Source organism: Parus major, chromosome 1 (genome assembly GCF_001522545.3).
Source record: "Parus major isolate Abel chromosome 1, Parus_major1.1, whole genome shotgun sequence".
NCBI classification, from domain to species: Eukaryota; Metazoa; Chordata; class Aves; order Passeriformes; family Paridae; genus Parus; species Parus major.
The window spans coordinates 38,598,372-38,623,834 of NC_031768.1; the positions used below are offsets into that span (position 1 = coordinate 38,598,372).

Here is a 25,463-nt window from a genome sequence, read left to right on the forward strand (position 1 = left end):
TTCAGTAAAACAATGAAGACATTAGTTTTTGAAATCGTCCTCATCCTACTCCTCCCTCCCTCCCCCGCTCCCTCTTCCTGCACCGTATTAAGGGAATAAAACCATCTATGCCACACGCGTCCTATTGAGATTAATGCAAAAATTATGCCAAAAAAAGAACAAAAACCCCAAGCCACAACAAGAAAACAACCCCAAACAACCCTTATCTCATATATCTTATTCTCCGTGCACCGCGCCAGGCCTCGCCGCCTCCTTGCCGTGCACCTGATGATTTATTAACGCAATCTGCGGGGAGAGCGACACGCGTGCCCGGCTACGGCTCGTCCCAGCTCATCTCCTAAGTAATTGTTTCTCATTAGTTCTGATAATGTTTTAATAGTGCTGCCCATAATTTAGGCAGCCTGGAATTAATAACGGAGGGTGTCCTGAAACGCGCGGGGATGAGGGGGAGCTGCAATATAAGCAGGTAGTCTTTAATTAATCAGATTAGCCCGGAGGTCCCCGCGCTGTAAGGGATCCCCCGGCGCAGCGCCTCGGACGGGACCCGGGTGGCGGAGGGGGAGAGAGGGGGGTCTGCCCTCGCTGCTCATCCCCAAACCGGGCGGAGGGGCTGCGGGGGGCTCTGCCCTCGGGGCCGTCCCGGCCCAGAAGGACGGAGGTGGGCGGCTCTCCCGCTCCCGGGCCGTGTCCCTGCCGTGTCCCCGGGGGAGCCGCTCCCCGGCCGTGTCCCCGCCGTGTCCCCGCCGTGTCCCCGCCGTGTCCCCGCCGTTCCCGGGGGAGCCGCGGAGAGGCGCTCCCGCCGCCCCCGAGCTCCCTTTCCTCGCTGCTTCCACGCGGGCCGGATGGTGGGGTTCTTCCTCCCCCCTTTTCCTCTCCCCTTAATTAAACCAAAAATAACCCAAAATAAGTGAAATTGCTGCTCGGAGACGGAGGGGAAACACACGAAGAGAGGAAACGGCAGGAATAAGGCACCGTGGCTTCATACGTGAAATGGCCATGGAGGCGGTGAGAAATGAAACTAAAAAACAACTGTTTTCTATTTACAATTTTAAATAAACAGAACAGCCTTCCCCGCGGTGTTTGTCTAAGTGCAGCAGCATTGCTGCTGTGTAGGTCATGAAAAGGTTGGTGCATAGTTTAAAACTTCCCATTCTGTTAATTTCTTAAAGAACAGTCGTTCATAGTCTGAGCACAAAAGCTCATGATTTAATGAGGAACAGAAACAAAATCTCTGATTGTTGGTGTTTCAAACTTCATTGGAGTCCTCTGGCAACCACAAGTTGATCCTCTGCAGCTTCAATACCCTTTAGCCCTCCATATAAGAGTACATGCTGAATAGAGGACAATGCCTGGTTGTTATGTTTATTTACCCTTACTACAAGCTGGGTTAACCTCTTCAAAACAGCTTTACTAAGCCCGTTAACCACACAGCCCACATGATCTGTAGCCGTATCCCTAATGTGATGTAAATCTGACTCGAGACCATATGCACAAGTTCTGCTGCATTGTGTCTCCAAAAACTACAAGTTTATTGCCGTCCAACCCTTCCCGGGCTGGACGCTTCCAGGAGGAAACTCTCTGAATAGCGACTGCTTAAAAAAAAAGAGAAGAAAGTCAAGAGTCCTGTATTGTTGGAGCATGATTTTTAATGGCTGTTGCACTTCTACAGAAGGGCCGTGTTGGGGGGGGAAAGCAAAGCTCACACAGGGTAAAGATTTTCATTGCAGTTATTTCAACTGGTGCACAGTAATTTTTCCTTTCTGCCCGGAGTTCTGCACCAGAGTGGGAAGAAGCACAGAAAGAAATAGAAATAATTGTATTAGTTTCCATCTGCTCTTCTGAAGGAGCCCAGGGTTTATGTTTTGCCTACGTTTTGCCTGTCTCCCTCAGTGAATCCCGCATTTGTAGCAATCACTGTGATGTCACAGATTTGGTGATGGAACTTCATTGCAGGCTCTGAGTAGAGCATGGGTCATGCAGGACTGAGCAGCGGTTTGAGTTGGAAGTAGTTTTAGTAATTAGCAATTCCGGCAAGCAGACTATGACAGATCTGCAAAAAGGAAATGAATTTCTGTTTAAGCCCGACGTCTTTAATTTTGCACCTCCCGCCCTCCCCCCACCCCCAAGTATTATAGGCATCTTTTAAAACAGCTACTTGGGGCCCCATGGCGAGAGCTTCATTTACCAGCTCATTTTTTCTTGATGGCTGTGGCAAGTGTAACAATGTTCTGTGCCTGCTTCAGTAATGGCATGTCGATCATGCTCCCACGGAAAGTAAACGCTCCCTGGAAAAGAGAGAATATGAACTTCCTGAGACACCTTTAGAAATTGTAGTTGGTGTGTGTTGTTCTTTACAAACATATCTGTTTGCCAAAAAACATCGTCTCCAACAGGAATCCTGAAGAAGTTTTAGGAGACAAACCAATGGGGACGGGGGAAGTGCATTTAAAGAAATGTGAAGGGCAACAAGCTCTCCAAAAACGAGGCAAAAAGAGAGAGAAAAGAGAGGCCCAGGGTGCAGCTGGCCTGCTTCTGCCACACTAGCTGAGAAATACTGAGGGCCAAGAGCAGTGAGGCTGTGTGTCCCAGCTGGGAAGAGGGGCTGGCAGACACCACACCTGGGGGAAAGCTCTGTTCCCCACCTCCAGCATCACCATCCAGCATCCATCCAGGGCTGTGCCAAAGGGCCAGTGGGACAGAGGGCAAAGGCAGAAGTTGCCTTTGTCAGTAAACAAGAATGGTTGATCAGGTTGTGCTTTTGCTGCACCTCTCCATCAGTTCTCCAGTACTAAAGATAGGCTGGGCCTCAGCTGAGAGCCAGGGACTGGGATAAAAGCTGAAATAACCAAGTGGATGGTGCAATAATATTGCCCAAATCTCCTCTGGAACCAAGGCAAAGCCAACCTGAGCACCACATTTAGGGAATTTCCCCAGATGGATGCAGAACTATGCTATGTGCCTCAGCGGTGGCGATCTGAGAGTCAGGACAGGTTTCAAAAATCACTTTGTATTCCTAAGGATTTTTTGTTGGTACCATGGTGACAAGTTTAAAACAATTAACTATGAGTCATAATTAAATTTTAAACAGAGGATATATGTTTTGAATAGTGCCGAACCTGACTTGTTCCTTTAGATGCTTTAATTCCCATGTGTCTCTGAGTAGGATTTGGAAGAAAAAACACTGCACTGAGACATGCTGAAGTTCAGTAGACAAAAAAAACCCCAAAAAACAAAACAAACAAACAAAAAATTGTATTTGCAATTCTAACAGTAGTTTGACACATTAAAAAACCCCCAAACAACAAACCCCAAAATCCAGGTACAAAGATGCAATGGAGAAGAATCCAGAGCAGGCCTGGTCCCAGCACTGCATAGGGTGGCTGTGTGAAGCACTGCACACCCTTTTAATGTCCTGCTTCAGTGGATATGGGATCACAGGCTGGCCTTGGGTTTGACAGTGAGCAAGACTAAGCAAGAGCAAGGTATGGTCCACAGCAGCACATGTGTCTGTGCATGAGCAGTGAGAGAAATGCAGAGGAGAACAAACCTTTTTCTGGTTTTCATTTGAGGCTTGATAATTATTAAACAGAGGACTTCAGCAAGGAAAGTGAAAATATAACCCATTTACAAAAGTATTTAGGAAATATGTTGCTCCAGTGGCATATCCAGCTAAACTGAAGCAGTATTAATTAAACACTAAATCATGCTCTGGAATAGTTAAAACAAAAATCCACCTTAAACAGTAATCTAACACAAATCAATATTCTTGCATGTAAGAGCAGGCTGTATTAAAGCCATTGAAAACATAATAGTAAAAACTATTATTGTATTCAAAGTAGATTTTCCTACTATAATTTGCAATATTTCAGGTAGGTTTGGAGAATGGGAATGACAGATACTCAAGGGTTGACGTTTCAAATGGAATTTTTTTGTTTCTTGAGCAGTCAACCCTACTTCACCCAAACACCAGCATCAACATTATTATTACTACTATTAATAATATACCACTTCTAATTATAGCTACATCTCTGTAATTTTCAGTTATGCTTTTAAAACTTTAAAGAAAATGCAGTCCCAAACTATTCAATTTATTAACTGTTGTGAAAAAAATTGGGAACTAAGTAAACATTATATGACATAGGACTTATTTGGAATAGTTCAGGTCTGTGCAGTTATCTCAAACTGCAAGGTACATTTTTCTTTTTTAACTGTAAGAAAAACATGGTTTACTTGTCCTTTTCTTTTTCCTGTAGGCATTCAGTAATGCCCACTCAGTAACAGCTAATTCAGTAGCAAAATAAAGAGTAAAGCTAATTCAGTAACAGCTATTGCTTACAGAAAAAATTTGCATGTGGGATGACAGTCATAAGTAGAAATATGTTGACGTCTCAAATCATCCTTTGTAGTTCTGTGAAAGGCTGATTTAGGAGTGCAGTTATCCTAAGCACCTACAATGGTGTGCAGAAAGAGATGGGTGCCTAACAATGTCAGTTCTGATCTCTGGTGGTTCAAACCATGGCTGGGAGGGTCTCAACCCTTCCACTGACTGGATACAGAATGATCTAGAGTCAGATACCCCTGAAGGTACCTAAGCTGTATCATGATGAATCTGGGTCAGAATGTCTTTTTTATAAAGCAGGAGTTAATTAAACAGCATGTTTGTCTTCCCTTCATTAAAGTAATATGTTTAAAAAGAAAACAGGATAACGGTGTGTATGTGGACACACAAACACTGAACCACGTGAGAAATGCCGTACATTCCCTGCTTGTCAGTGTGCAGCTGTACTTTGTGTTGCTAGGAATTTGAATTCTTCAAGGAAAAAAAATGCCTTTTTTTTTTTTTTCCCTAACAGCAAAGGGTAACATGAAGTTGGCTTCTCTGCCTGTTCACTCTGAGGCTTATTTTCCCCCTGCTAATTTGCAGTGTTGAGCTAAAGTCCAGAAAAAGAAACCAATTTTAATGCCATTGAATATACCCTATTCACTGACTCTCTTTCCACCCACAGGTTTCAACAGATAGGAAATACCAGTAATTACAGCTTTGTCCCCATGCTCTCTTTTCCAATTCTGCTAGATGAAATTTGCCTCTAGCATTCTTTTGATTTTCTCTCACATGAATATAAAGAACACAAGACTTTCTATAAACACCATTTGCTTTGATAGCATTAATCTCGAGATTAATTTAGTCATAGATCTAAATTTTCTTTTTGGCTAATTTTCTCAACAATCTCACGCTTCCAGCCTGTACTTAGATTTCAGTTCAACTATGGGACCAAGGGCTTGCTCTTAAGGAGGCTTGCAACATGAACGGGAACAACGGCAGGTGGGTAATGCAAGGCTGGGATTTGCATCCGTCATATTCGGTGGCTGTGGATCTTGCTCGCCGTGCAACCAGATAAACAGAGAGAGCCTTTTCAGAAACCTGTAAAGGGACTTTGCCATCAGGCTAATCAAATGTGTCAGACCTGCCTTAGGAAGAGACAGGCCCTCCAGATAAAAGGCTGATGGAGAATGGGAAGGAGAGACCCTCACATGATGGGCACAGCCTCACAGGGTGACAATACCTGGATGCAAATAACTCAGCTGGGATGAGAAGTGGGGGAATGGAGGACAACTGTGGCATTCACCAGACAGCAGTCTGGAAGTGCAGCCCTACTGAGAAATGGGCAGATTTGTGGGCCAAAGACTCTGCCCCTGTTTAAAGTGATGCAGCACAGAATCTGCTGTGCCAATTCAGTGCCATCCTTCATGGAGTCACACAGAGAATGTGCTGAAGGCAAAGCCCTGTGAGAAATAGGGTGACTTTGGCACTCACCAGTCTGCAGTGTATGGGAGCTGGAAGGGCACTTTGGCTGGTCCATGCTGTAGAGCTGTGAAGGCAGCACAACATAGCAGAAGGGTTTGTAGATACAAAAAGTCTGTGCTCCCTCAGCCTGATTGCTCTACAGCTCTGTTAGGGCAGAGTACCAAGGAGGAATCAAGGAAGAAAGTGAATGGGCAGCGTTCCCTGTTTGGGTCATCGTGCAAACTATCTAAAAGTCTTTCCCAACTGACTGCCAAGAAAGACTCAAGGGTTTCCTTCTGGCACAAAGTATTATTCACAATGACATTTAATGCTTTGTTAGGACAGTAGTAACATTTTTAAAAAGTAACAGCAATTTATGCAAGATGCAGGCCAAGCGGAATAAGGTCTTAACAGCTCTACTTCAAATTTCAGTATATCCTAAAGTACTGTGAGGATGGAAAATGAAGATTTGGAAAATATAGAAAACAGCTGCAAGTGAATTAAAATTATAGATAGCTTGTTAGGGTTTATGCTTTTTTGGGGATGTTTTTTCTTTGTTTTTTTTTTTTGTTTGTTTGTTTGGTTTTTTTTTTTTTTGTTTTTCCTCAGAAGGTAATGGCAAATGTTAGTCTTGGAAAAATGGGAATTGAGAATGGTTAGCTCCAAGGGATGCAAGGATCCAGCCTACAGGCAAGAGAAGCCACAAGGCATAGCTGACAGATGACAGTCATTTTCACAGGTCAGGACATAAAGATATAGGCTTGTGATAAAGGAGGGCAAATCAGTTGTGCAGTAAGAGTAACAAACGCAACAAATTTCCAGGTAGTTGTGGAGACACTGAAGAGATGCAGAACCAAACTCTGTAACACACCAGTATGGCACATTTTATGCTTGTATTATATGAACTTCCATTTAGATAAATGCAGCCACTCCAGCACAGCTCAGACCTAGCAAATTTCAGCATGTAATTGAGGGCTCTTCTTTGATAACTTAGAATACAATCCTGGCCACATGGTGCCATGGATATTGAACATGGCTCTTGTTGTATCTATATGTCATCCTTAAAGATTTCCTTTACCTATAAGAAATTACATGTATCAAGTCACAGAAAAAATCTCAGTCTTGGTCTGTGATTTGCCATGGCAAAAGACAAACACATTAATGCAGTGTTTCCTAGAACATAAGGACCTCCTCTTTTCCTGTGTGTCTCTCCTGTATTTGGGAACATTTACTTTTGAAACTTTTGGGAGTAGTTAAGAGCTTGGTAAATCTGTAAGACCATTTTATATCCAGAGTAATACTGTTTTTTAATGGCAAGAAGCATTTTACCTTTCTAGAAGTTAAATGGACAGGATTCAGGGTCCATGACTTCAGTGTTGTCTTGGGATCAATATTTTCGAATGGAACCAGGAGAGGGGAAGAAATGATAAGGCTATAGTGTTTATCATGGGTATAATGGAATCATGTTATATATGGAATTGTGTTGACTTTGCACAGGGGATGGACAGGATGGCAAGTGAAGTACTCGTATGTTTTTCCATAAGATCAGGGAAAGTTTTATACTTCATGTGTATTGAAAACTTTTTATATGATACACAATGTTACACAAGGTTTTACTCTCATCATATTTTATTTATTTATGTACCACTTGATTAAGGAGAGAAATAAGCAGCATAAAACTGTCATGATACAGAACATTTAAGGCACCTCATAATAATGTGACACAATTATCTCTGAGTTGTGTATTAAAGTACTTGAGTTAATTAAAGTCAAACAATAATTGTTCTGGGACATGTGGGACAGTGATCAGATGATCTAGTCCCCTTTGGTTGGCAATACAGAAGAATTAGATGTACTCCTGCACCTGGGACTGCTTGTGGCTTTTTCCTCAGCATTTGGTCCATCTGTGGTTACCCGTGCCTGTAACCACATCCATCCCGATGACTGCAATGAGCTCTCTAAGAGGGTTACTGCAGGCTCTCAGTTCTTAGAACACTGCAACACTCTAATCACTTGCATTGGTACTGAATGTGAAGATTGCTTTTCCTAGACACAGAAAGTATGTAAATTTTGAAGTACTAAATAAGTCCTGTAAATTCCAAAAAAGTCTACTGGCTCCCTGTCTGTTGGATCCTGTGGACGGGACTCCAAGCATGAGCGTCGGTTTTGGGAACTCTGTGCTCTGTTTTTGGAACCACTGCTGTGGTCCACTCAATCATTGTCCAGCCTTTGCTAACAAACCTTTGATTTTATGCCTTGATCCCATCATACATGTAACCAACAACTTTAAGACCCATGTGACAGTTGCCAGGATTTTCTCAAAGGTATTTATACAGGTTACATTAAGATCGTGGCTTGTCTACAGCAGAAAGAAAAGCCCAATTCTCTTGCATCAGATGAAAGAATATAGCTAACAGTGCCAGGTTAATTTGTTGTGAGTGTCCATGCATGGGCTGTCCTAGGCCACTGTGTAGAGACAGTTGACTTTTTCAAAAGCAGCTTACTCTGGGAATCTAGTAAAGCTACTTAGATGGCAGGCTTGAAGGTGCTAGGGGATCCTGGTGAGTAGGTGGGTAGTTAGGCCAGTGAAAAAAAGGAAAAACAAGACAAGATAATGTTCCAGAAAACTTCAATATGGACAAGAAATCACTTGCTGCTGAATTTTGAATTAAGTATGGGTCTAAAATAGGGGTTTATCTAGTGCTTATGGAATTGCCAAAACCCCCTCTTCCACTACTAAGGGGACTACTGACTGTGTGACAGTGTCACAAATGATGGGAGGTCCGGGACAGTACTTTGCTGTCACACAGTTAGAAATAGTGCCCCACTGATAAAAATTGGAGTTTTTTCCAATTACTTTTCTCAACAGTTTTGCAATACTTTCCTTTGCTGACCAAATCCCTGCAGGGTGTGTGGCAATCTGGTTATCTCCTTGTCCTGCATGCCCTCTTTGGAAGGGATGTACATAGCAAAATGGATATGAGGACCAACAAGCCAGCCACCCTTCTCTCCTCCACCCCCTTCATCATTAGGAGATGTCGTGAGTCAAACAGAGCTCCCACACTGCTCTGGTAGCACGGGCCAGAGGCTGTGTGTGAATACAGCCATTGTGTAAATAAGCAATTATGTAAGTCTCCCTCCAACCCTGGTGACCTGTGTCGGCAGTGGCGGGCAGATGCCAGGCTAAATGGCAATGAGCAGAAGGGGTGATGCCAGCTGGCCAGGGCAAACCCTGTGTACCTCCTAACCCACATAGACAAGTGGCCTCAAGTCCACAGATGCAAGAAATCTTTGATCTGAGAAATACCACCTCTTTCCATGGTAATTCAGTGTCTTGCCCACTTCTGAAACCCAGAGGTCTAGTTATGACTTTTTGGAGACACCAAAAATGCAAGGAATAAATGCACTGAAACCTACTTGGGCCTGGGAACATTACCTCTAATCCTGTACAATATTAGCTGTTATAAGGAAATGAGAGTTTTGTGTTCTGCAAGCAGGGCAGATTTGCTCTTCTGAGGAGGGAAGGGAGCAGGTGGATAGCAAAGTCTCCCCCCCAAAAGCATGGCATTCAGGAAGATAATTCCCCTGGGATTAATGAAAACACACGTTGTTCAAGTGACTCCCTGCAGAGGAAATTTGGAAGTCTTTGCTTTGGGGCTTAAAAGGAATGCTTGGATTTGCTTACAGGTAATGAACAAAGGAGAAGTGGAACCTGGTTACAGCAAATGGTGTTGGGTCTGTGCCTGGGGGAGGAGTGATGATCCTGCGTACAAAGGAATGATTTCTCTTGAAACAGAAGGTTGAGACCATATTTTTGGGGAAGTCAAGAGCTAACAGCTGTGATGGTGCTGAATGCAGGTTTAATTAATTTTTTTCTTCTGCAAGTTGTAGCCAAAGAGCTGTCATAAAGAGCTGGGTCATGATTCTACCTTCTCATAATGAACTTCCAAAGGTTAGTGAGCTGCTAGGAGGTGTTCAGTGAAATCTGGGTCAACTGAGAGTATGATCCAGACTGCGACAGGATAATGCCTCTCTGTCTTCTCTGCTCAGGCCTGTCCTGCCTCCAGAGCAGGCTCACACATAACTCTGGCTTCCTTTAATTGCCTTTGAAGTAGGTGAGATATGCCCAAATAACCAGTGCAGTCACATATGACTGCATGCCCATGAAGTTTTGAAGACTTCAGAGGCAGTGAGCTGTATGGACAAAGCTTTTTGGGCTACATATTTCCATAGCCTCTCCTCTGGACCCTTTCACATTCACCCCTTTTCTGTAACATGCGTGGAAAGAGACATGTACACAAAATCTTTGGGGAAAGGAAATCATCCCTGAAAAGGTTGGTCAAAGATATCTTCTTGGCAAGAGGAGATGCTCAGTGGGTCACTGATCTGTTGAAATGTGCATGGGGGGGAATTCTGCAAAGTATCATCACCATAAAGTTTCTGTAGCCTTTTTGTTGATATGTAGAAAACATTAGAAATCACAACCTTTTGTTTCTTTTTGCCAGTGTAATCTTCCACTGGAGTAGAAGTAGTCAGTGAGTTCAGAGGATAAATCAGTTTGTAAAGCCAGAAGCAGGCCTGTTTGTTTGAGACAGGCTTCTGCCTCTAGGAGCAGATGGAAGGACACAAAAGGTCAAGAAAGAAAGAGCAACAACCACATGAAATAGAGATTGATTTTTGCCTCAAATAACTCCTGAGCAGCAGTGCAAGAACTCTGACAGAAGAAACCCTTTCTAAAGCTCAACAGGTAGAAAGGACTTTGTGATCCTTCAAGTCCACAGTGGGGCAGGAAAGATGAAGAACGAGGACCTACAAGGTCCTTCATTTCTTCTCCACCTGGCATCACTGTTTCCAGCCCATATATAAGGATTTTGCCCTGCTGTGTGAGCCAGACAAGCTGTTTTTCCATCTTACAGTCCCCCAAGCTGCCTGAACCACCAGGGATAGCCCTTTCAGGTGGGGTGGGCCTGGGGATGCTGCTTGGTCCACCTCCAGAAACTCCTCAGGTCACCAAAGTCTCTCCCTCTGCTTGAGCAAACAATCTATTTAAGATCCCTCAATGAAAGGCAGGTATAAGGTTTTTTTATTTTTGTCTTTGCATTTTCTTTAGTTACCTTCTCATTGTGGTTGCTGCCTTCCTGTGTGCTCATCCAGAACAGGAAGGAATAAAATTAAAGAAGCGGAGGAAAATTCTAGAAATCAGGAATATTCTCCACTGGTTTTCATTCTCTGTCTTACACTGTATTGGGAACGGAAGAATCCTAGAGAGCACACTTGCTGCTGCCAAGCAAATCTTTATTTTATAGCACAAAAGCAGCTTCCTGGACAAACAGCCTATCCAAACATGCATTTTTTCTCCCTAGTGAGCATCTTGGTTATTATATGGAAAAGTGAAAAGTAACTGATGGTAAGAATTTAGGATCCTCAGATGCCCTTCATTTAGTAATTTTGAATTAACTTGAGGTTTATAGACATGGAAGCAATTTGTTAAATATAAATTAGAAAATTCCGTCTGAAAGTAAATTACTACAGGGCACACAGACAGCATTTGATACCAAAGGGAAAGGTAGCAGTAAAATATAACAGGGTTGAGAAAAATAATAATAGTGAGGTTTGTTTTGCCAACAAGCATGGAATTGCCCATATTTTTGTATTCTGTGTTTTTTCTAATTTCAGATTCATTTTCTGAATAGGATTGAACAGCTATTCTTTATTGTGATTCTCTATTTCAATCGACAGAGCTTTTGCAGAGAGCCACTCCAGGTCTCCGAAAAAGCTGGCTAGCACCAAGAGGAGTGAAAAGGCAGCAAGACTGCTGCTACTTAAATTAACTGAAACAATATTTTGGCTGTACAGGCTTCTGAATTCCCTCAGTAAGGCTTAAAAAGAGCCATCTGGTCAGAACATTACCTCTCTAGTTAGATTCTGGTTTGGAAATTGAAATGAGGCTCATGAGCGCTCGTTAATGCTTTTTAAACGGATTTTGGAGGTGGGTAGTCAGTCACCTTGGTGGGTTGCTTGGTGCAGAGCAGGTTTTGGCACAATGGTGGGCAGGTGTCTGCAGTGCTGGGTGTCTTCCCACTCCATGCTCATAGCAAAGCATCGCCTGCACTGGGAATGTGCCGGCACAGCATGACCCTTCCAAAAGCAACTTGCCTCACATTTGCCTCCTTGAGCCGACGCGGATGGAGGAGCTGTGTCTTGCTGAGGAGGAGCCCAAAGAGATGCCATCCTCTGCAGGGTCTGAGTCTCCAGGACAGGAGCAGCTGCCTCCTCCAGGGGCTACATCCGGGTGGAAAGGCTATGGAGGCGCACAGACCCATCCTGCTCCCAGCTCATGGTGAAACTTCTCCCCATGGGAAATACCAATGTGCCATCCCTCTGCGTTTTGGACACAGGTCTTTAATGAGTGGAGGAGAACAGATTAAGAGCCACTGAATGCCTGCTGGGGAGTGGAAAGGGTGGAAGCTGGCAAGAAAATGTTTCTGTATGAGTTTCTGCCCTACTTAGAAGCTTTTGCAGCCCCGTGTAGTAGAATCTGTCTCCTTCTCTCCTCACCTGGCATAACTCCCTCAGGACTGATTGCACCAGTGTAGGAACCAGTAAAGCACAAACAATTAGCTAATACAGCCTCTTCTGCTCTGTTGTAGAGGTTCAAAATTTGCCCCAGATGGATCTTTCTAAGAGAAAAGCCTTCAACAATGTCACAAAACACATTTATAGAGCATTTTTCAAATAGTAAAAATGTATTGAGAAATTCTGAGTACTAATATGAGCTCTCTCAATCTCAGTTTTGACATCAAAATTTAATTTGTCTACTTTTTAAAAAGATAAACAACATAACTGTGGCCCATGCTTAAATCCCACCAGCACTCTTCATCTTTGCATGGAGATGCACCTCAGCCTAGACTTCTTAAGGCTGGTGCTCCTTAAAGGTGGCAATTTATCACAAATTCCTGAATCCCCCACTCTGCAGTGGAAGGAATACACATTGCCTATTTAACATAATGGACAGCACATGCCCTGTGCTCTTGGAGAGAGGGCTGACAGCCCTGCAGCCCAACACACACAGAGGTACCCTCTGCTGCCACTGTCACCGTGGGATAGGATCCAGCTTGGTTGATGGCACCTCAAAACTCAGCAGTCCTGGGCACAGGGAGTGTGGTCCTGGGCTGCTCCCTGACTCCCAGCTCTACATAAAGCCCTGAGATATAATGTCCTGTAAAGTGCAATATAATCCCTGTGGGTTGATGGGGTTTGATACAGCTCCATGCCAGAGGGATGTTCCTGTGATTCCCTTCCAAGAGGCACCCCTTGGACATGGTCCCACTTCTCTAGCAGCCACAGGCTGGATTGAGATAGGGTGGATCCCACTTGGCTGGGGAGCCCTCCTGGGGTCTGCAGCACAACCAGAAGAGGGAGGAAAGAGGGGAGAGACCTCCCTATAAGGTGGTGGCAGCTGGAGCTGGCTGAAGCACGAGGGTGCATCGTCTCTAAGATACAGTGGCTTGGGGTAGCTTTTCCTAAACAAAGAGCATTATAAGAGAGCCACTGCTGGAAATTTCCATTCCTTTGTTGGGTTGATGCTGTGTAAATAAATGCATTCCTAAGATTTTTCATAATCCTGGAAAGGTCCATAAATGAAACTGTGTAGTTTGCCAAATCACTGGAGTTCGTATATATTATTCCTCAGCTGTTGGGAACACGATATACAATGGCACAGAATATAATGCAAGAAACATATGCTAAAGGTCTTCTTAGAAGCACTCTGTGAATTTGTATGTGGCATGTACAAATATCTCTTTTGATTTGCTCTATGGGATTTAAATATTCAACCGATATTACAACTTGGGCTTGTGATATACTTACCTTAACTCTAAATAATCCTTACCTGACAAGTGACCTTGGCAGCAGCATTTAGATATTCCTTAATTTAATATGTGGGTGCTTTGAAAGCATTTGTAAATTAGTATGTGTGATAAATGCATAATCAACCTTTTACTTTATTCTTCTACTTTTCCTTATATTTGAATTTTATTTAAAAGTAAGGCAACTTGGGAAGATTCAATTTCAATAATGATATTGTGCTTGATGTATTTACACACTGAATGACTTAAAAAACCCCATTTTTGATGTCTTATATTTTTGTCATATATAAACACTACTTGTAGAAGAGATACAGATCTGTATCCAGTGTACTGGTAATGTAAACTCAGGAGTTATCTAAATAGTAAAGACTATTATGTCCTCATTGTTAGAAAGCAGATATTTTTCCTAAAATAGGCTAATAACATCTTCCACTAACTCTACCCCCTTAGATTCAGTTAATCTGTATTTATAAGATCACTTTGCTGTTTAATGTAGTACAAATGCTTTAGAAATTTCTAAAAGAAACCATTCTTTAGAATACTAGAATGATGTTTATCACCCTTCTTTTTTTTATTTTTGAGCACACTGACATCTATTTTATATTTAGGCTTTCTGATCAGCTATAACTGCTTTCTTGAAGATGAATATTTTAATTTTGAAAATCATATCCCTTAGTAATGCAGTTCTACTGGAAAAATATTGAAATAACCTGGAAATAACACTTTTCTTTTTAAGCACTTTTTAGTTTTAGATCTCAAAGTTTTAGACAAAAGAGAGTGCTTAATAAATAGTTGAATAAAATACAAAACGTATTTTTTCAACATTTGTTTCTACTTGTCCAAAATACAACATTACCATTTATTTCCTAGACATGCTATTTTTTAAGCTGGATTAGAATTGTAAAAAACAGCCCCACAAACAAAACAACCTAGAAACCAAACCAAAGCAAGCCCTCAAACAGGACTATCTCCCTAGCCCAAATACTTCTGGCTAGTTGGTTAGCTCTCTAATTTCCTTCTGTTTGGACACTGCCACAGTACTTCTAATTCCACATTGCTCATCTGAGATCCTAATTTTTCCTGACCTCAGTACTCACATTTGGGGGCTACTGTGTCAAAGCATTTCAGCATCCAGGATGAAGTAGCCTGGTTCAGACTTCTTTCAAAAGAAGATTATTATGGTAATTGTAGGTCTCAAATTGGAATAGATTATAAAAGCTTATTACTGTATTTTAATACAAAATATTGTTAACTGAATGCATCAAACTTTAAACCAAATTAATAGCAAACTATGATCCCAGAGACTGCAGACCAGTAACTTATCTACCACACAAACAGCTGCACAAATCTCTCACATTTATTTTTTCCAGGCTTTCAACTTTGATTAATAACACGGTAAAACCATGCAAGTCTCAACCATATTAACCACAGCTATATTTTTAGTCTTACTGACATGAACACTTTAATATAATAAAAGGGAAAGGAAAACAGAAGAGGTGTTTCATTAGGACACGAGGATTACTGAAACTGCTGTGTGGAGCATTTGCCAGGAGGTGGTAGGGGAAGAGTTATTACTCACATTTTAGCATGTCGTTAGGATGTGGAGCGAGAGGATCCCTCAGTGAGATATGTTTGCTTTGGAAAAAAATTAAGTAATCAGACTGTCCAAGCTCTTCTCACTGACACAGTCATAATAGCAAATTAGAAGCTCAGTTAATGAGTTTCCAGCATTACATGGAAAACTATTTTTCCAATTTTGTTATAAAATCAAATCCAGTAATACGACAGTGCTATGAGATCCAGAAGTTTGCATATTAACCTGCCAGTCCTTTTTTATTGATAGACGGCTACATGCAAAAATATATGAAGCCCACAACCTGGTTGGTTAAAAAAAATAGCCTGCACCACAAATCCTCAGCAAATTTGCTCTTGCAGCTGATTACAGAAGCTTATGTTTTAAAAGCATTTATGAAGAGGAAAAAAAAAACCCAAACCCAAATAAACCCCTCCTGAATGGCTGATATAAACAAAAAACCTCAGCATTATGCCAGTAAAATAGCAGCTTCAAAACAAATCTAAAGACTAATGCTTGCCTAACATTAAATTATTCAATATTAAACATGTTTGGATTAATGATTGTGTGATTCTGGGACTAGAGTTAAATTTGGTCCAGTCTCCTAGTCAACTGTTCATATGACAGGGGTGTTCCTTAGATGAGTTTCTGACACTAAACTCAGCTGAATGAATAGTATTAAACACATCATAAAAAAATATTTGGCTGAGTAAGTAATTTGACTTTTTTCTTGCTGCATTACCTGCCTACACATTTGCACCAGCAGTATGTTTGTAACGATGCCTCTTGTAAGGGAGCCAAGCCTTGTAAATCGGAATAATGGGCAAAACCAGTAATGTATTTTCTATTTCTATATTGTTTGCTTGAAGAGAGCTATATTTCAAAATTGAGGGGGAGAGAACAAAGAGATCCAGGCATACAGCATCCTAATTGTGACCCTGAAATCACTGCTCTGGACAGCACCCAAATAGTGTAGTCATGGCTTTACTGGAAACACCCAGATACCACAAAGGGGATGCAATAGCCTAGCAAGAAGGGCAGAGCAATAGCAAATACATTGTCACACTTTAACTCCAAGAAGAAAGCATAATTTCTGTTTTGACCTTTGCAGCATTTTTAATGCACAACATCCGTGGTATCAGAAATGCAGGGGAAGAGGGAAGGCAGATATCCCGATTTTTTCTAACCCACTAGAAAGCGGAAAAAAATGTGCAGAAAACATTTATATGGCACCAGTGAAAGTGAGACCCTATGCACAGTCTTACAGATGAACTTCTCGACCAGAGGGATTTGTCTCCTACTTGAATGCCACACAAGCACATGTGAACCATTCCCACTCATCTGCACTCCCCATTCTGACATTGGGACTTTCCTTTTTAACTAGCCCAGGCTTGGCTGAGACTAAGATAAACATGTTTGGCTGCAACTTTTTTTTTTTTTTCCTTTCAAAAAGAGGCAAACTGGATTATAGCAAATAACCTTTAAGATAATTAACTGACAATGCTGCAACTAGCATAAAATCTTCCTTCAGGCGACCCCTAATTTAAGTATTACTGGCACAAAGTGGAGACAGATTGTGCATCACCACCGCAATATTTACATAGCAGAAACCCACAGAGCAGGAAACGTGAGACTCAATGATGCACTAAATTAGGAACAATCATATTCTAGTGTTAATTTGCTTTCTCCTCTATCCAAAATTCAGGTCCAGCAATTGGTGCAAATGCACATAAAACATTCTCATTTTTAATGATTAAGGACCACAATCTGCAGTTTCACTCAAAAGTACATTCAGTTACTACTGGGCATGTTTGAGGGATCAAACCCCCAAAAGTGAAACAGGTCTACCAGGACACAGATTATTTTAGAAATTGAAGGCTTCCTAATCCATTTATTTCTTTCCATAAATGTGCAAGCAGTCTGACTCCTCTGCCAGGCTACCTGACTTTTGATTGCAAATATTTTCCTCTGACAGTAACATTGTGATTCTGCAGCAGAATCGAGAAGCAGTTTTAATTCTCCAACGCTGTAGATACTTGCAGGTACTTAAAAGTCTGTGTAATCAAAGAATTAAAGTTAAAATGGGGAGGAAGGAAAATACAGCCATTCTATTTCTAAATATATTAGGAAGTGATAAATTTAGAACACACACTATCCAGAGGCAGATTTCACAAGCAATACTCTTAGTTACAGCACACTTCATAAGATAAAAACAAAGAGCCATCACTGACCTTTCTAAATCTTAAATATTATTCAAATTTGGTTCTACTATGGCATATTAACAAAATATTTACCTTGCCTAATCGCTGATGTTCTTCAAAAGCAGAAATCAGTTCTTGCGCCCACTTTATTTTTTCAGGGCTCGGAGAGAACTGTTCCTGGACAACAGCAATTTGGTTGGGGTGAATCACCTGCTTACCTACAAAGAAGATTAATAACACCAGAATCATGCATCGACAAACAGATGTTCAAGCAAAATGTTCCAACCACTTGAGGCTCTCATATGCCTTGCAGACTTTCTTGCTCTCTAACTAATTATTTGACTTAATTTCTTTTCTTTTTAAAACTGGAAAGCAGGCAGATAGCTTTTTCACAGATTATTTTAAGATGAAGAATACCTGGTGCTATGTTTGCATTCAGTATAGTTTGAAAGAACCCACGATTCTTTCTCCTCCCTCCCAGTTTTGATCCACACATCTTCTCTCAGTCGTTTCAGGTGCAATTGTTTGTCTCGGACAGTCAATAACAATTAAGTATAATGCATCTCTGAATTTGACTACATAAATAACAGCTCCAGCTACTCTTAAATAAGTTGTATTGAAGTGTGTTCAAAAAATGAGATCTGAAGAAGATGGCAAAAGATCTGTAGGGCTGAAAAGTTACCAGTACCCTAAGGATCATTCCCTAAATTCTCAGTATGGGTTTAGCATCATATAATCCTCAATGTGGTTTAAACTGTTGCTGCAATGATTGATAGTTGCAGGTAGGCTGCAATATTTATTTAGTCACTGGGATAGCAAACAACCACCAGCAGTGCCCTGAGGTTTTATAAAGCAGTTTTTAAAATCCTTTCTTGTATAAATATAAGTTAAGAAAATAAAAATAGGTGTCGTCTTTTTCACTAGAGATTTTCAAACGTGCATAGACAGCCACATAATCCGTTTTAATCTGTGATTGTATTTATCTCCCTTAAAACAAATACATGTCTAATTTGTTTGACACTTTAAAAAATGTAGCATTTGATGTTATTAATTCATTTCTATGGGAATTTCACAGACCGGTGTGATTTCTGTGGTTTTCTTTTAAGGTGTATTAATAAGAGAGGCTACAGTAATTCCCAGCTTCTTTCGGAATAAACAACTCTCCTCAGTGCCAGATAACAAAACTAGTTAGAGGGATGAGCCTGATCCTGCAAACCTGCCAGCAAGTGAGCAGTGCCCTGCAGACCGAGGGTCCCACAGCCCTCCTGCTGCCACCGCCGCAGCCTCTTGCGCCAGCGGGATTTTTGCACTTTGCCAGGAAAAGTTGGAAGTGTCAGGATTTAAGGTTTCCTGCACAACGGGGTCTGTTCCCGTGTTCTTACTGATATTAAGCCAGCTGTACTTTAGGAATCAGCCCATCACTGGATCTGAGAAGCCTCACGTGTGAGAGCAGGAATACACCTATTTTCAATGAAATAACCACTGCAAAAATCCCTGGGATTACTTTCATCAGGCTGCAGTGGGTCTGAGTGATAACCTGGAGTACAAAGAAACTCTACTTAATTAAATGAGCAAAGAAATAGTCCTTTAGTGTTGCTACGTTCCTTTGCTAAAAAACCATAAGTAGCTCAATTTTATTTCTTGGTAAACAACGTTTTGTATGATTTTACAGGCATGCAAATATTCAGTTTGACACTTCAATATCACAACTATTTTTAAAATACCTTAAATACAGGTAAAACTTGAACCCCATTAAGAACTGCAACTTTTGAAAGAATTTACATAAAGAATTTTTTTAAACTAATGTGTTTTATCTTAGGTCTACTCAGAGTTTTTTTTTTTAGTAATTTTAATAAAATATTGTAGTAGTAGTAGTAGTAGTAATAGTAATAGTAATAATAATAATAATAATAATAATAATAGTAATAATAATCTGATTATGTTCTTTATTTGTAATACAACAAATTCTCCATAGCTAAACCATTAATTCCAAAACTGAAGTGTGTACAGCAACTTATTGAAAAATCCTAAGGAGCTTAACTTTCTGAAAAAAATGTTGAGTATATTTTAAATTATATTTGAAATCAATCTCTAATTATAAAAAAAATTAAAAATACATATATATGGTTTTTTTAAAGTGTAAAACATTGCTGTAAAAATACTTACTTTTGATAAAGATACCTATAGTAGTAAATTATGCTTTTAATCATTAAAACACTGCTGAACACTTTAGGTAGAATATAATATAAATTTTGAATTATAGCACTCAGTTGATTTTTGTCACAGACTACCTATCCAAAAAACTGTATAACAGAGATAATGCCATGCAGGAACGAAGTAAATATTTTAAACAGAATTGTTGTTATTGACAAGTTACTGAGAGAGTGCAAAATTGGAAGACATTAAAATTTATGACCACGAAATCCTTTTCACAGTACCATTTGATATATTGTGTTTTAAATCAATACTTGTCAGGTCTTTCAGGTAACTCTATGATGGTGTCATTTTAGTCTTCTACAAAAGCCTGGAAAAGAGAGGACACCTAGACTATTTCGTATTTATGTCTGCTTTCTCAGCATGTAGCACAGGACTTTTTATAATGACTAAGTCAGCTGTTAAAGCTCATGGCAAGGTTTACCTAATTTTTTACATAAACATTCCTAAAACCTATGCCCATTTATATAGGCAGCACACTGATTTCAAGTCCACAGGTACCGGTAGTGTAAAACATCTTGATGAATGTCTGTGAATATATAAACATATATTTTTATAAATATACATATGAAAGGACTATTAATTTGGCTGGTTTGCATTTGAAAGCATCTGATTTTATGTTTATACACTCACGGAAAGAAAACCAGGCTGATTTTAAGATAATTGGAAAAGAAGATGTGGCTGCAATTAACAGTGAAGTTTGCAATAATATTTAAATACCTGGTAAATTCTTCATTATATTATTTTGCTTGTTTAATCTTGAGGGAAACTATTTGATTACATTAAGGGAAATTTTACTGCCCTAATATGGGAACATCTAAAGACATATAACTTTGCTGAATATTTTGGATTTGCATCGCTTTGGAGGGAGGTGAGTTCAGCCCTGTTCATGCAAACAAGTGAGTGTTCTCCAGCTATGAGAGCAATTTGCAAGATTCAGCTCATTTTAGTTCTGTTGATTTCAATTATTTCGATTCTTCCTAAAAATACTAGAAGGGAGGGATCTTATATATAAAAATTACAAGAATTGCACATTTTGAACTTGTTACTAGGGTGACATTTCAGTACTTTCACATTATCAGAGGACTCTCAGTGGCAAATACAATGTGCATACTTCTGCTTTATACAAATGCTTTATACAAATATATGGATTTAGCTAAGACTCATTTGTAATTTTCTGTGATGAATATGAAATTGGAAACATTAAAATGTTTCACTTACATAGATTTGGAAAAAACACTCCTATAGGTTTGGAAAAACATGATTTTGCTATCAGTTTTGAAATTAGATTTTATTTCAATCAAAACAGGCAGGAAAGATTACAAAAATGTTAGATAAACTGAGAGGAAAAAAACCCCAAAGAACAAGTGAAATATTTTATATTCTCCAAAAATACTATTTTCTTTCTGCAGAAAAAAAGGAAAAATGCTGGGGTTTTTTAGCTTAAACAGATTTTTAATTCTCCCCACTCCCTCCCTTCCCCCCCCAAATCAGTAGAGTCAGTATTGCCCCATCTCTAATTAGAGTTGGACTGATTGTCAGGTTGTTCACTGAATTTTGGAAATGTGTTGATGATAGCTGCAGAAAGACAGGAGGCAAAGAACAGGTGCTGTGAGTGCACCTTAATAAAATCTGTACTTTTCACAGACCTTTACTCCTTGTATAGAGAGGGAAGTATGACACATGTACAGCCAAGACAGAACATAATTTTACACCCTAAATTGCTACGTGACCTTTTTATTTGTCTTCTGTCTGGACCCTGTTCTAAGGTCAGACAATTCCACCGTAAATCAGTGGAGTCCAAATCACCATCAGCATTGGTTATGCTGAGAATTTCTAAATTTCCTAAATTGGCAGCCTCAGTTAAACATTTAAATGCACATTAAGCGTTCAGAAAGAGTGCTCTCAAAGCTTCTAGGCACCTGCAACTCCATCTTCTGTCAACAGGAGGTTCAGATGTTTACGTTTTTTCAAAAATGAGGCCTTTCCTTAAGCTAGGAAATATTGGTTGAGGCTAGGTAGCCGTCAGCAGGTGCTACCATTCAGCAGCTCTATTATTTTCCCAACTTCAAAGGCAGCTGAGTGAAGGGTGGAAGTCCACAGGGCCGTGGATAATGTAGCTGTGAGGAGCTAACCATTTCACCTCCAAAACAAGACTTGGGCTTGCAAATGCCAAAGTTCAACAGGCAGTAAAGCAGAGTTTGTGCCAAAAATAATTGCTATTCTTTCACTGGCATGCCAAATATGCTTAAAATAGCACTTTTTTGTTTTTGTTTTGTTTTTTCTTTTTTTTGTTTGGTGCTTTAAGACATCATATACAGCTAATTGTAAAACCAGAGTTTGCTAGGCGGCATTGCCAGGACTCATGCTTTTGGTAACAGAAATCTAAGGGATGTACTATTCTCCTATGTGTATCCTGGATGGTGGTCAGAGAAAACTAATGTAATGTACATTATAATTCTCTAATGTGTGTGTCAAATGGCTGATGTCTATTGCAACCCCCCAATCTTTGGCGGCTGCAGTGTCCCAGTGAGGCAATGCCCGAGTGACCTGGTACACCAATCACAGGGTAACAGCCTGCATTACAGGACTCTGGGACAAGGAGCCTGCTGCTCCTGCTGTCTGCCAATACCCGTAGGTGTCACCAGCACCTACTGGGGGGAAAGCCAGGAGATAAAAAACAAACCAAAGAAAACAATAAGAAAATAACTTTCCCCTAGAAGTTAGCATATGAGATTTAATTCGTAACTTTTTCACCTGAAAAATATTTTATAACTGCTGCTGTTATTCAAACAAAGAGAAAGGCTCCAGTCGTGGAGGAGCCATTGCAGAGTACAGTATTGCCTTTCCTGTGCTCTGTGAAGGGAGGAATCACTGCACAGCCTCTACCCCAACTTCTCTTCAAAACCAGTCACACGCTTCATGGCATGCGGTTTTAAAAAGCAGCCTGTCACTTTTCAGGCAAAATTTCCAGCCGCAATTTTTAAGATAGTAATAAACATAGAAGAGCTTGATATCAACGAGTTTTCCAATAAATGACCTGTAACAAAAATCAAGTTATTTGTCTAAGTGACAGTTAACATATGGAAAATGAATAAGATCCGCGTTCTTTTGAGACATTGGCAGAAAGTCGTACCGGTAAATCCCATTGAGGCACCTTCCCTGGATTGCCTGCGGAGCCCATCTTCATCATGGAAATCAATGTAAACAAGGTCTATTGCTTGAAGGCCAAATGCCTTTGCTGTGACTATTATTTTTTGCCTGGCATATAGAATATCGTGAGTTTCCTTACTGCTTGTTGCACCTAAGAAAATAACGAGAACAAAGAAAAGCTGACAAGAGTGTTTTTTGAACCTTTCTGTTTTAAATATTTCTTATGTTAAAAAAAAATGGAAACTTTGAGATTCTATTTAACTGATTTAGAAAATAGAAGAGGGTGTAAGGCTATATTATAGAGACAAAATTGTACTCTTCTGAGGAAAAAAAGAAGGCCGCTTTAGCAAAAATACAAAATAATTTAATTTTAAACACTAGCTTATAAATTCAGATTTTAATTTAGCTTAAATCAGAAGTTGAAAGCCTGAAGTCAGTGGAAGCTTTGTCTGGTAAGGACTGCTGACTTGGCTAAAATGAAAGTAATTATTTGATTTTACTATTTACAGCATTTACAGTGAGAAGCATTACAGCAAGAGAAGCTTTACACAAATTGATATACTGCGTCCAACTAAATGGTTAAAAAATTCACACTGAGAATAGAATTGCACTTTCCTTGGTTCTGATTCTTGTCACAACTGATGTCCTAAGCTGAATATTTAAGCTTTAGTATTTGAATGAAAAATTGATGGTAGATGACTTCTGAGAAGACGCAAAAGTATTCATGAGACTTCATGTGCTCACAGGCTACCAGCTAAGCAATGTACTGATGTGAAGGCTAGTGGGAAAAAAAATAACAATAATAGTATAAGGTAACTATTTAGATACAGATTTTCAGTCTGTGAGGAATATATTAGTAAAGCAATGATAATTTTTACATGAACATACTTATTTTTGATGTAGAAATTCACAGCTCTGTGCTTTTATCTTTTATCTTTAAATCAGAAGCAAAATGCCCTCTTATAAAATAAATGGTGAAGCACTTTTTATTTTTTAGGAAGACTAATAACGCTTTCATGTGAATATGTGGCTGTATTGACATGTGACATCTCTAAAATAAATTTATGAAAGCAAAATGTATCAGGAGAGTATTTGTGCTTGATGTCAAAAGCCTGAGTGACAGTTGTATGTAAGAAAGTCCTGAAGCAGACACCGGAATTTTAGGACCTTCAACTGTAGTTCTAAAAGGCATGTGAATATTGTTTATGGATAAAATATTTTAAAAATATTTCAGTGACTCAATAGGGTGGGTTTTGTTTTTTTTTAATTAGCTTTTGGTACTGACTGGCAAGAGGCACAAGAAATTCTCAGTGCCCTGTAACACAAGGACCATGTTTTCAATTGCCAGTGGTACATTCTGCACTGAAAAGAAATTAAGGAGAAAAATGAAAACATAAAATGCAGACTCAAGGGTCGTTACTTTAATTATTGCTGTCAGAATTTTCACAGGTTTCTCCAATGCAAATGCCATACATAAACATTTATAGTAAAGATACAAGTAACAACCTATGCTGGCACGGAAATCCTCTCCTCCAAAGACAACTGCATCCAAATGAAAGCCAGCCCGGGATCCTGTTCTCAGTGCTTCTTCACAGACAGCCTTCAAATGAGAGCAGAGTATTAATGTCTACAGAAATGCACAATGCAGAGAGACTACAGAGGATATTACAGCAACTCAGCATTACCAAAATCCTCCTAAGAATATTGTTCCTATTAAGCAAAGCCACTGTAGATACTTGACAATGGACAGTGCTTTAAAATGACTCAGCAAAAGAGAAAAAGTATTTTCCCTAAGCACCCAGATAGCAAATATAGGACTTCAGTAACAGGTTCCTCACCTTCTGGTTTACACCTTCTGGGCCTGGGTGTGATCACTACTTCAGATATTTATGTAGCAATATGAAACAAAACATTCAGCAAATATTGCATAAAAACAAACAAAAAGTATTAAATTTTATTAGTTTGACATGCAATATATCTGCATGAGAAACAGAAATAAAGATCAGAATCTCTTTTATAAAATAAATACTATGATTATGAATGGTTTACAATTATTTTAAGTTCCTTACAGGATAGAAGGATTGCAAATTTAAAGTCTGGCTATATGTGTAACTAAAAATAAGATAAGGAAGTTAAAAATGCAACAAGTACGGCAGAAAAGCATTAAAATAAAAGTAAAAATTTTGCAGCTGTAGGTTTTTTCATGATGAGAGTAGTATTGCTATTTTATATTGATGTTTGGATAATATTAGTATCTTTTAAGGTTAAGGTACATGGAGAGAGCATGTAATTACCAGCTCTACTAATGGGTGTTCTTCTATGGCAGCTGGTGGGACACAGAATTATTCTTTAACAGAGTGTGCTTTAAAAGGGAACTCTCCTGCCAGCATCAGCAACTGCAACATCAAACCTCCACTATAAAATACTGTAGGTGAAGAAAAACCTCAATGGTTTAATATCCAATCTAATTTCGTGTTTGCACACCGGACAGGAACGTGTCCATTTGGTTACTGCTTTATCATGCTCGCAGATAGGTTAGTGTGTGCTGTAAGATAAATGGCTGTATCAAACGATCAGGCTGCCTGTGAGGTACTTCTGGAGGTACTTCTGATCTGTGTGTCCTCAGCTGGTCTGAAACTTTTCCCTTAGAGCTTGGGAGGGGAACACAG

General features: G+C 39.9%; 1 protein-coding gene across 1 annotated transcript in view; it reads right to left on the bottom strand.

Annotated features, from left to right (window-relative positions):
* Nucleotides 1-1,626: 1,626 nt before the first annotated feature.
* The window catches only part of CLYBL (citramalyl-CoA lyase), a 166,188-nt gene continuing 142,351 nt past the window's right edge, over nucleotides 1,627-25,463 (bottom strand). Inside the window, exons 5-9 of the mRNA XM_015635160.1 lie at nucleotides 24,301-24,394; nucleotides 22,778-22,945; nucleotides 17,521-17,645; nucleotides 2,186-2,285; nucleotides 1,627-2,050 (exon numbers count right to left, since the gene is read on the bottom strand). Of these exons, the coding sequence (XP_015490646.1) occupies nucleotides 2,190-2,285; nucleotides 17,521-17,645; nucleotides 22,778-22,945; nucleotides 24,301-24,394 (483 nt within the window). The 3' untranslated portion in view covers nucleotides 1,627-2,050; nucleotides 2,186-2,189. The remainder of the gene's footprint in view (nucleotides 2,051-2,185; nucleotides 2,286-17,520; nucleotides 17,646-22,777; nucleotides 22,946-24,300; nucleotides 24,395-25,463) is intronic.